This window comes from Tursiops truncatus, chromosome 15 (genome assembly GCF_011762595.2).
Source record: "Tursiops truncatus isolate mTurTru1 chromosome 15, mTurTru1.mat.Y, whole genome shotgun sequence".
NCBI lineage: Eukaryota > Metazoa > Chordata > Mammalia > Artiodactyla > Delphinidae > Tursiops > Tursiops truncatus.
The window spans coordinates 60740078-60752287 of record NC_047048.1 but is presented as its reverse complement, the minus strand read 5'-3'; the positions used below and the strand labels follow the sequence as shown (position 1 = coordinate 60752287).

Here is a 12210-nt window from a genome sequence, read left to right as displayed (position 1 = left end):
TTTTAATTTTAAAAGCAAGAAACAAAACCATACAACATTGTGTGCTTGTATTTGTTACTTACTGCAACAGTCTGTAATAGCAATAGACTGGAAACAAACTAAATGTCCATTAATAGGGGACTGATCCAAGGAAATTATGGCACTACACAGCCATAAAAGAAAGGAAAGTGGCACCTGCTACATGCATATGGAACACTCTCCAGAGTGTTCAGTGCAATTAAACACTACCACTTGTGTAAAAGGGGGGAAGAGAACACACACACAAAACACAGACAGATGGATGTTTCTGCTTGTATACACTCTCTCTGGAGGCCACCCAGCTGATAACACTGGTTACTTCAGGGTTGGGGAACTGGGTGGCTAGTAGATGGGCTTACTTTTCACAGGGAGACTTTTTGCTGTTTATCTTTTTGTTCCTTTTGAATTGTAAACCATTTGAGACTTTCAGTTATTCAAAAAGTATGTCAATTATGTTTTAAAATTATAGAAAATACTGAACGTACAGCTAAAATGAGTAACCTTGGGCAAGCTGTTTAACTTCTCTGTCTCAGTTTCTCCATCTATAAAATGGTGATGACAGTCCTTACCTCCCCCCCACCCCCCACACCGAGGTTATATAGGTAAAGCACTTTAGAAAGTGCCTGGCCTATAGTAAGAGTTCAATAAATTAAACCATAATTAGGGGGAAAAAATGCAGCTAAAAGATAACAATAACTATCACTTGTGACAATACAGCAGATTATGGTTTTCTTCTTAATGTTTCTAGGAAGAAGACCTCATTACTTATAATCAGAAGAAAATAAGTTTCTTGTCTCTTGCTTTAATTAACACCAAGAGGTACTTGAAGAATTAGGCAAAATAATTTAAAGAGGTACTTCCTTGAGCAGAGAAGTGACAATAAAAAATGGTCTCTTTGAAAGGCTGCAGACTATCTGATACAGTAAAAGAAGAGTGGGGGAGGGGAGCCTGCAGGGAACGTAGGGCCCTGTTAGGAGGCCACTATGGCAGCAGCCTGCAAACTGAGAAGGGGTTACAGCAAAAGACCCTGCAGGAGACACAGAGAATTTTGTGAGTTAGCCTAAAAAGATGATTCTCAGGCCTGCGACACTAGAAGAATGGTGGAATTATGGCCCACAATGGAGTGTCTGGAAAAGGGAGCCCAACTTGAGCAGAAAACAAAATGGGTGAGGCCTGGTCAGGCTCTTGGTCTCACTCTCAGAGCAGCTCTGGGAGCAAGACTGACAAGCTATTTTATATCAACTTGAGGGCTGGCAGGGCCCCACAATGAGCTAAGAAAAAAGGAAACCTAGCTTTTGCCTGGGAGCATCCAAACACCTCTTCTACTCTGTACAGCACAGAACTGTGAAGGAGGTCAGGATGGAGGGGAGAAGGCAAGGAAGGGGGATCCAAGAACATTCAGTGAGGGCCACCTGACATGTTCAGAGCACCACGCTGAGCAGAGGGGCCTGATCGTGAACTGGAATCGAAGGAAGAGAGGAATGGAAAGCAAATGGCACCCCCACCCCCATCCCTTCTTTTGGGCCACACTGCCTGGCTTGCAGGATCTCAGCTCCCCAACCAGGGATTGAACCCAGGCCACGGCAGTGAAAGCCTAAAATCCTAACCACTAGGCCACCAAGGAACTCCCTTTTTTTTTCAGCATCCCCCTTCTGACACAAGCGATCCCATCAGAATCTTTCTCTGTGATCGGGGTTTTTCCCTTGATGACTATCTTTTCAAAATACTTGACTAACTCTCCAAAACAGAGAGACTACGGAATGTAATGAATCCTGAAACAAGCGGCCACTCTATCACTGAAAGTCATCCTCACCTTATCTCACTACAAGGCTAAGCAATGGCTCACTTCACTGTTGGAGGCAGGGAGCCCACAATGCTGATAAAACCCAGCCATTTCACAGGCAGCCAGCACATGAGTAGTGTACGACCTCAGAGCTTTGCCCTCTCAAGCGAAAAACCTATTCCTACCTTTCAAAGCTTGGGCTTGGTAGAGAATTCTGATCTGCATGACCCCCTGCTCATCAGAAGTAAGATCAGGAGGGACCAGGCTCCAGTGTTAAACGTCACTCGGATTCTCCTCGGGCCTCAGTAAACACGAGAATCTGAGGAGCCTCACTTTCTCTCTGACTCCAATCCCCAGGCAGCAGACCTTTTTCAGGGACACGGTGTCTGCGGCTCATCCTGTTTGGTCTCATACTGGAAGCTGAGACCCCATTTCCTACACGTCAATGTGAAACACAACACAACCTTCTACATACTCTGAGAAAAGTTCCACACGGCTTTCAAGAGGTGAACTAGCTGTGAACAGAAGTTTGTTTATAAATCACGTGCATAAGTATTCTGCACTGGGACTTCCCTGGTGGTTAAGAATCCACCTGCCAATGCAGGGGACACGGGTTCGAGCCCTGGTCTGGGAAGAACCCACATGCCACAGAGCAACTAAGCCCGTGCACCACAACTACTGAGCCTGTGCTCTAGAGCCCATGAGCCACAACTACTGAGCCCACGTGCCACAACTACTGAAGCCCGCAAGCCTAGAGCCCGTGCTCCACAACAAGAGAAGCCACTACAATGAGAAGCCCACTCAACGCAATGAAGAGTAGCTCCCACTCGCTGCAACAAGAAAGGCTGAGCGCAGCAATGAAAACCCGACGCAGCCAAAAATAAATAAATAAATAAATTTTCAAAGGAAAAAAAAAGAAGTATTCTGCACGTTCTACTGGGGAAAAGCCCTTTATCTAGGATAAGAAAAATGGCAGGCAGCAGGCAAAGTTGAAACTCTTCACAGATTTTTAATGACACAATATCACTATAAATGATAATATGTAATTTACATTTGTTCAACTCTCCTCCAAATGCTTCTTTTAAAAGACACAGCATGTATACAGCAGAAAGAGTATAGGCTGTGTGGTCAGAAAGATCCCGGGTTCAAAATCAGGCTCTATAACGTCTAAGCTGTGCCCCGCGCAGTCTCCTCCTGTGTAAAACGAGAATGTGTCCTGCCCCTTGAGAGATCGAGGTTCACCTCAAGGGTCTGGTGCAGAATCAGTATCTGAGAGCTATTTTTACAGGTGAGCCTCACAACAGCGCAAAAGGTGAACCAGATCCTACTACCCCAGTTTATAGATGAGGAACCAGAACATTATGGGACTTGGGACTTCCCTGGTGGTCCAGTGGTTAAGACTCCGTGCTTCCAATGCAGGGGGTGTGGGTTTAATCTCTGGTTGGGGAATTAAGATCCCACATGCTGCACGGAGGAGCCAAGAAATAAAAATAAATAAGTAAGAATAAAATAATTTTTTTTTTAAAGTTATGGGGCTCGTCCAAAGTCACATGGCTCAGTGCAGACTGAAGTCTCTTCATGCCAAGTCCTGACTACTCATGACAGCTCCCTGTCTGAATGAGACAAATCTGGAGCCAGATCAGCACATATACAACTTATCTACATGTGAAAAGAGATCTCATTTTTGAATTAACTAAGTGAAATACATCTTGGAGTGTATTTATAATAGAAAGAGGTAATTTTTAGGGAGAAACTGCTGGTGAAAAAGCTGGCTCCAAAGAAAACTAAGATGACCTCATCCCCCCCATTAATCACCAGGCAAACAAGTGCTTTAAAAGCCTCCAACAAATGGGGATGTGGCAGTGAAACTGAGGAAATTAACAGAAAGCAGGGGGAAAGCAGCACGGATCTAAGACTAACAGTCAGTGCCTAAGACTAACAAAGCAACTGACGTTTAATAAGCATGACTCCTGGGCAACCCTGTCTCACTGTACAACTTCACATCTAGCCTCTCTGACTATCTATAAAACTGAGATTAAATCTCACAGGGGAGGGATTTCCCTGGTGGTCCAGTGGCTAAGACTCCACGCTCCCAATGCAGGGGTCCCAGGTTCGAGCCCTGGTCAGGGAACGAAATCCCACATGCCACAACTAAGAGTTCGCATGCCACAACTAAAGATCCCTGGGCACTTCCCCGGTGGTCCAGTGGTTAAGAATCCGCCTTCCAGGGACTTCTCTGGTGGTGTAATGGTTAAGATTCCACCTGCCAGGGCTTCCCTGGTGGCGCAGTGGTTGAGAGTCCGCCTGCCGATGCAGGGGACACGGGTTCGTGCTCCGGTCCAGGAAGATCCTACATGTCACGGAGCGGCTAGGCCCGTGAGCCATGGCCGCTGAGCCTGCGTGTCCGGAGCCTGTGCTCTGCAACGGGAGAGGCCACAACAGTGAGTGGCCTGCATACCGCAAGGAAAAAAAAAAAAAAAACTTATGTAAGAGAGAAAAAAAAAAGAATCCACCTGCCAATGACACAGGTTCGACCTCTGGTCCAGGAAGATCTCACATGCTGCAGAGCAACTAAGCCCGTGTGCCACAACTACTGAGACCGCATGCCACAACTACTGAAGCCTGTGCGCCTAGAGCCTGTGCTCTGCAACAAGAGAAGCCACCAAAATAAGAAGCCCGCGCACCGCAACAAAGAGTAGCACTGGCTAGACGCAACTAGTGAAAGCACACATGCAGCAGTGAAGACCCAACGCAGCCAAAAAAATCAAAAAGAATCCACCTTCCAATGCAGGGGACACGGGTTCGATCCCTGGTCAGGGAACTAAGATCCCACATGCCGCTGGGCAACTAAGCCCATGCGCCGCAACTAGAGAAGCCTGTGTCGCAAAGAGCCCACATGCTGCAACTAAGACTCGACGCAGCTAAATAAATAAATGTAAATAAATTTAAGAAAAAACCAAAACAGAAACAACAAAAAAACGAGGTATGCCTGTACACTTCTACAATCATCTGAAAGTTTACAAAACTTAATTAAAAAAAATGCTGCATGCTGCAACTAAGACCCAACTCAGCCAAAACTAAATAAATATTTATTTTATAAAAAAAGAAAAAAGAAAGAAAAGTTGGAAATAACCTAGATGTCCAAAAATTGGGAAGATATTAAACAACTCCACCATATCTACAGAAAGAAATAGTATACAGCCATTAAACGTAATTATTTCCAAGACAGTGAAAGAAACTAGAGAATATCCACAATTTAATGTTAAGTGAAAAAAAGCTGGAATATATACAAATATATATGTGCACAGAAAACACCCAATCAGTGGCTTTCTCAAAATGAAACCACCGGCATTTTTTATTTTCTTCTCTCTAGTTTTCTAAAGGTTATACAATTAGTATAGACAGAAACAGAACATGTTTTTGTTCTTGTTTTAAATCATTACCTCTCTGCCAGATTCTTAGTAAACAGTAGGTCAATAAAGTTGTGGCTGAAATGGCAAACTTGCCTGAGTTTGGGCTTGTGCTACTTGGGAATAAGAAACGCCACTGAGGGCTTCCCTGGTGGCACAGTGGTTAAGAACCTGCCTGCCAATGCAGGGGACATGGGTTCGAGCCCTGGTCCGGGAAGATCCCACACGCAGTGGAGCAACTAAGCCCATGCACCACAACTACTGAGCCTGTGCTCTAGAGCCCGTGAGCCACAACTACTGAGCCCACATGCCACAATTACTGAAGCCTGCACGCCTAGACCCCGTGCTCTGCAACAACAGAAGCCACTGCAATGAGAAGCCCACGCACCACAACAAAGAGTAGCCCCCACTCGCCACAACTAGAGAAAAGCCCACACGCAGCAACAAAGACCCAATGCAACCAAAAATAAATAATAAATAAATAAAAAAAGAAACACCACTGATAAACTAATATAGCACTAGAACAATTATAATTATTGTCCTTAAATAAGTCACTTCAAATTGGATGCACAACAGTGCAGATGGAGAAGCTGGGACTAAGCTGCAGGCCTCAGAATGGAGCCTCTACAGCAGGAGACGGTAGACACACAGGCCAGAACAGAGCACGCTCTTTTTAAGCACAGTTCCTCTCAGAAGTGGAATCAGGGCAGAGCTGAAAGAAACCGGGCAGCCCCAACACAGAACCTGAACCTGCACCTTTTGCAATTAGATACGGGCCTGTGCATCCCTGAAGGACCCGCAGACTTTCCTGGAAAAGGGGCCTACTGATTTCTCTTACCTGAGCACAACTGTTCAATCTTTGTCAGATTCAACTGCAGAGACTCATTGATCCAGGCCAGCATGTCATGTCGACTGAGGTTATCACTGGTGACCGACGTTGAGTACACATTCACTGCCATCTTCTACACATGTGAGGAAAAGAGAAGGACTCGTGTTATTGGGCAGCAAGAAGGAGCAAGCATTTCCTGGAGTCACCAGGGCAGACCTGTGGGGACACTCAATTTATAAGCCTCACCTTCTTCCCCAACAGGCCAAACCAGAGACACTAGGATTCCAGCCACAAGCCTGGATTTCCATGAATAAACATGACCTGAAATGAAATACCCAACACCAGCCAGCCTAAAATTCAGGCCCCGTTTTAATGTGATTGGCATAAAATTTTAAGCTACAAAAGACACTAAGTAAAGGAATGATTGTTTTATGAAGGGAGGCTGATGCACAAGCAAAAATGTTCTCTGCTTAGAAAACGTCAATCCAAGTTTGTCCACTAACATATCAAAATGTTTACACCAGTTTTCTTCAGATGGTGGGCTTTTGTATTAATTTCTCTTTAGTTTCCGCTATAAAGTTTTCCAAATTTTCTTTAAAGACTATGTCCACTTTTATAATCAAAAAAGTAAATTACCTTTTCAATAACCTAAGTACTACAAGGTGTTGGCAATGACCTCACAGTGAAGAGACCTTAGTACCAATTCTCTGCTGAGCCTCCTGAAGACAGGGCATCTGAGGGCCTACTAAGCACCAGGAGCTTAGCAGACACTTGTCACTTAACCCAACAACTCACTGCAAGGCTCACTTTATTCTCCTCATTTTACAGATAAGGAAAAAGGTGCAGCACAGAAGCCCTAGGAAGTGGCAGCCAAGTCTGCCCGGCCCCATCATCCACATTCTTTCCCCGCCCCTAGAAAATCTGCCCCTCACCTTTCTGCCAGGCTTTCCAATTCAAAACAACAAGCACAGAGAAACACATTAACTGAAAATGTTTACCAAGCACTGTTCTAGGGGAAACAGATATGCAGGAAAGACAAGTTGCCTGTCCACAGGAAGCTCACTTTCTAGTATAAGTCTGACACTGACCACATACACAAATGTCATTTCAGGCAACCATTTACATAATGAAGGTGGAGGGGAATGTGGTCAGGGAAAGCCTCTCGGAGTTGATGTTTGAGCTTAAGAATGAGAAGGAGGCAGCCCCGCGAAGATGTGGAAGAAGGGTGCCTACAGGCCAGTGAGTAGAGGGATAGCAGGAACAGAAGTGGGAGAAGAAGTGAAGAAGCCAGATCCTGTTAGGACTGCAGGCTGTGCTGAGGAGTTTAGATTTTATTCTTTAACTGTTAAGGAATCCATTGTGGGGATTTAAGTGGGGTAGAATCACACTCTCGTTTAAGTTTGAAAAAATTACCCTGGGACTTCCCTGGCAGACCAGTGGTTATGACGCCATGCTTCCAGTGCCAAGGGTACGGGTTCGATCCCTGGTCGGGGAACTAAGATCCCGCTGGCACGGTGTGGCTAAAAAAAAAAAAAAAGAAAAGAAAAAAAAAGAAAAAGATCACCCTGACAGCTGGTGGAGAACAGACAGTGGGAAGGGAAGACTCAAGCAATATGAGATAAGGGGAGGTGTATCCAGATCTAAATGAAATCCCTGGGCAATTACCATGAGGACACATGACTATGAAATATTAAATTTCAAGATGATCTTGACATTTAAATTTTCCTCATTTCATGTGACATCAATATGACCAACAGGAGGAAAACAACTCAGAGCAAATCTGGAACCACCATGGGCCGCCATGCTCTCTTGTGGCCCTTCATTCCTTCACCTAGCAACTAGCTAGACTTCCACGTGTCTCCTGCACGCCTCACGAGTCACACAGCTACAGAATGTGAGAGCCAGAAGATGAAGATCTCCCACCCAATCCCCTTTTTATGAACAGAGGTGACTGCGGTCTAGAGAGATAAATGACTTGGCAGGTCTGTGCCCTCACATCCCACATTCCCCGCAGCACTCGGCACACTGACTTGCACACAACGGGCTCAGTAAATGCTACCTGTCTTCAGGCTGGCAGGAGAGAGAAAAATGTGTCTGTGTAAACTCTTTTCAGAAAGCAAACTATCAACACTATTACTTAAACTCAAATGAGAAAACCACGTTATACAAGGAGCCAATACAATTTAGTTCCTAACTCCACTGGGAAATTAATCCCACAGCACTTCATTCAAACCTCTGCAACTGTCATTACCTCTTCATTTCTGAATCACTCCCGGATGAGATCTGGACCAGTAGGCAATTTGCTCCATACCAAGAGCTGAGTATCTGAAGCCTGGGTTTGAACGTGAGGCTGTCACTCATTAGTTGTATAACCTTGGGCAAGTTACTTAACTTCAATACACCTCAGTTATCTTGTGAGTTAATGCTACCTATCTGAAAAGGGTGAGGTGAGGTTTAAATGAGATAATGCACAAAAAATTATTTCGTATTAAACAAACAAGCGCCAGGGCGGGGAGGGACCTTGTCTCACTCATCCTCCTATCTCCAGCGCCAAAAACAGTGCCTGAGACTTGCCACCACCATCTCTCATCTCCATCCACCACAACAGCCATCAAATTAGTCTCTAACTCAAACTGTTTTTACACAGCAGTGAGGGAGAATCTTCTGGATCAAAAATCAGACCAAGGGTCTCCTCTGTTTAAAATCCCCAAATGAATGAATAAATGAAATGCATACTGTGCGCAAAATGCTATTATCAGGTACCAAGGTGAGACACATCCCAGGCTGAGCACTTGTAATCTATTTTGGTGACATTCATATATACATACATCGGGTAATGTGTGTGTCACGCTGCCATAAAGTGTAAGCAGCTGGTTAAGCCACGTGTGTCTCCTGACCACACCCCAGCTCAGAAAACATTAATGGCCTTTCATCATCATATAATTCAAAACTCTTTCATTAGCAGTACATTAATACCTGGCCCCATGTGCTCTGCAAACTCTGCAGCCACTAACCCCACTGGGGTTAGGCACCCTGTAGATGTGCAGTAAACATCCACTAACTCAACTACTTAATTGGCTCTTCCAGGCAATCAAAACAGAGCCCAATTCTCAGAGCCTCAGCTACAGCTCGTGACAGCTCACTCTTCCTCTACAAGGATCCCACTGCTTGGCCTCAATGGAAGACCCCATGACCATCACGCAAACCTCACCCCCTTAAAAGGCTCCTTGATCCATGTTTCAAGTGCCTTGAAAAAAGCTCCCCCTTGCCTCTCCAGGTATCTCTTCTCCTTCAGCAGGTCTCCTAGCAGGCCCCCAAACCCACTTTGATTCATTGATGGCTGATGAGCACCTATTACTTTCAAGGCACCATACTGAGCCCTATGGAAAGAGGGGGAGGAAGGTGCCACCAGAAAAAAAGCAATGTGACCCTAAGTAAATACTTCACCTTTCCGGATCACAAAGAGCTCACCTGTAAAAGATGAACAATATCTTCACAAGGTGGTGGTGAGGATTAAATGAGAATCTGAGTGAAAGCACAGCATGTCCTAAGCTTCCTTATGTGCCAGAAACCGCTACACACTTTGACACACCACCGCAAAGGGCACATTGGATAAAACATGCCCTCTAGATCTGATCCTCAGGGAGGCAGCATAATACAGAGGTTAAGGGCGTGGACTCAAGAATCACAGACGGGCTTCCCTGGTGGCGCAGTGGTTGAGAGTCCGCCTGCCGATGCAGGGGACACGGGTTCGCGCCCCGGTCCGGGAAGATCCCACATGCCGCGGAGCGGCTGGGCCCGTGAGCCATGGCCGCTGAGCCTGCGCATCCGGAGCCTGTGCTCCGCAACGGGAGAGGCCACAACAGTGAGAGGACCGCGTACCGCAAAAAAAAAAAAAAAGAAAGTCACAGATGTGGATTCAGCCACTTGCTGGACACCATAAAGCAAATCATCTCTCAGAGCCTCAGTCCCCTAATTTGTAAGCTGAAGATAATAACTCTTAGAGACAGTGTAATATTAAATGACATAATGCCACACAACACCTGGCACACAGCAAGTGCCCAATTAGCAAACAGCTATTATTACTACTCTTAGAGATACCCCATTACAGAGGTGGATGGCAGGGCCGGTGTACCTTCCTTCAACGGGCCTCAGGAGTCTCATTCCCAAAATGGAGGAGAAGCCAAGCTCTGCCCTGCAGCACCCCAGGTCAGCTGTGAAGCAGGGACTGAAAAAGCACTGTTCATGTCACCCTGTTATATTATCTTCCCAGTGAGCATATAAAATTATCTTTTCCAAGTATTAATTTTCTCATTTCCTGTCTTCCCACCATAATGTAGACTCCTAGAAAGCAAGTCTTTGCCCTCCTGCTCCTGGGTGTATAGCCAGCGCTTAGCACAGTGCCTAGCACCTAGTGGACGCTCAACAAATACCGATGAAGAAAGGAGGAAGTCCAGTGAGCTGGCCTGCTTTTTGCTTTTTTGCTATGTACCACGACGAGAGCTTTCCGCATGTAGTATCTTTGTGTCCCCCGTTTTACGGATGAGAAAACTGAGGCCCAGAGAGATTAAAACACCTGCCCAAGATCGCACAGCAGGGAATTCAATACAGGTATGAATCCAAAACCCGAACTCTTAATCAGGCAGCACCGTCTCCTACAGTGGGGGTCCTCAGAGCTCCCAGCAGGACCCACTTCAACTACACACGCCCCCTACCCGGCACAGCCACCCCGGAACCTCCTACCTCCGCCGTCCGGGATCCACGCCTCGGCCGCAGCCCATAAGCCCCCACGCCGCCGAGCAGCAGCCCCCACTTCCGGCCCGAGGCCCCGCCCCCCAGCAGAACGGAGAGCGCGCGCCCCCCAGCCTGGCCCGCGCGCTTCCCCCAGCTTGGCCCGCGCGCGCCGGGTCACGGCCCCGCCCTTCCCCCACCCGGCCCGAACGGCACCGCTGAGGGCAGCGGCCCGAGCACCGCTCGCAGAACCCGCCGGCTCTACCCGCCCCGAGGCCCGCCCGCCCGCCCCCGGCCGCCGCCCCGTGCCCGCTAGCCGGCTCACCGGCTCTCGGCTGGACCGCGTCCGCTGCCCGTACCCGGCTCCGGTTCCGTCTTCGTCTCGTTCAAACCGCCTGACCCCGCCCGCCCGCCCGCGCGATGACCTCACACGCACCCCCCCGTTACGCGCCGACGTAAAGGCTCGTCATCCCCCGCCGGCTCCTTTTATAGAGAGGGACTAAGCCGCGCACTGGGGGCGGAGCCCGACACTTGATCGACGGCTGGAGTGCCCAAGGGGCGGGGCGCCGGCTGCCGGGGCAATGCAGCCGCGTGGTCTGCCGCAACCAATGAGATCCCTCCTCGTGCCGGTGTGACTCCGCCTAGAAGGCGGGATCCAGTTACAAATTCTACACCCCCAGTAGCCAAAAAAATTGGTTTTACAATGAATTTCTACAAAAATGAGTTATTGGATAAAAAATAAATCAATACGGGCTTTGAGGAAGGACTTAAAAGTCACCTCAGAGACACATTCTGTGACTATTCTATCTAGAATGACCCTACAACCTCATCATCCGTTTTTTTCTTAGTATAATCATCTTGTTTATGCCTTTATTGTCTGCCTTTCCGTTAGTTCCACGGAAGCAAGGCTTTTCTCAGTCCTGTTCCCACCGTGTCCCAGAGCCTGATACAGAGGTTCTTAGTAGAGACTTGCTCAAAGAATGAATTACACCCACTTTACAGAAGAGGAAACTGAGTGTCAGAGAGGTCAACTGCCCAGCATCACAAAGACTGATCCAGGCTTCTAGCTGGTTTCCTTGTCCAAATATCATTTATTCTTGTGTTCAACAAATATTTATTTTCCCTGATCAATCAGGCCCTAGGATTTTGGTGATGACCAAGAACCAGACATAGCCTCTGAGCTCTTAAAGTTTCCAGTCCAGCAGGGAAGGCAAAGCACATAACTAATTACACATCACTGTTTAATTACAAACCAGACAGTGTTAGGCAGGAGGAGGCTGTGGCAGGAGTGATGGCACCTGCATTGCAAGAGGTGGGGTCCCGGAGGCCTCTTCTGGGCTGGGTCTCCCCTCCCCTGAGGCCTGGAGAGATGTTCAGGGAAGAATAGGTTGGGGAGCTTGGGGTAGGAGCTATTTATCAACTGGCCAGGAGGCACTTCA

General features: G+C 47.2%; 1 protein-coding gene across 7 annotated transcripts in view; it reads right to left on the bottom strand.

The window, feature by feature from the left end:
- Nucleotides 1-11210, bottom strand: part of MAPRE1 (microtubule associated protein RP/EB family member 1) — a 35426-nt gene extending 24216 nt beyond the window's left edge. For all 7 annotated transcript variants that reach the window (XR_002179557.3, XR_004522268.2, XR_004522269.2 and 4 more), the window contains exons 1-2: nt 11097-11210; nt 6050-6173 (exon numbers count right to left, since the gene is read on the bottom strand). Coding sequence is in view for 4 of the 7 variants with exons in the window: in XM_019950824.3 (XP_019806383.1) it covers nt 6050-6170 (121 nt within the window). In the remaining 3 variants the exon portion in view is untranslated. The remainder of the gene's footprint in view (nt 1-6049; nt 6174-11096) is intronic.
- Between the last annotated feature and the right edge of the window lie 1000 nt (nt 11211-12210).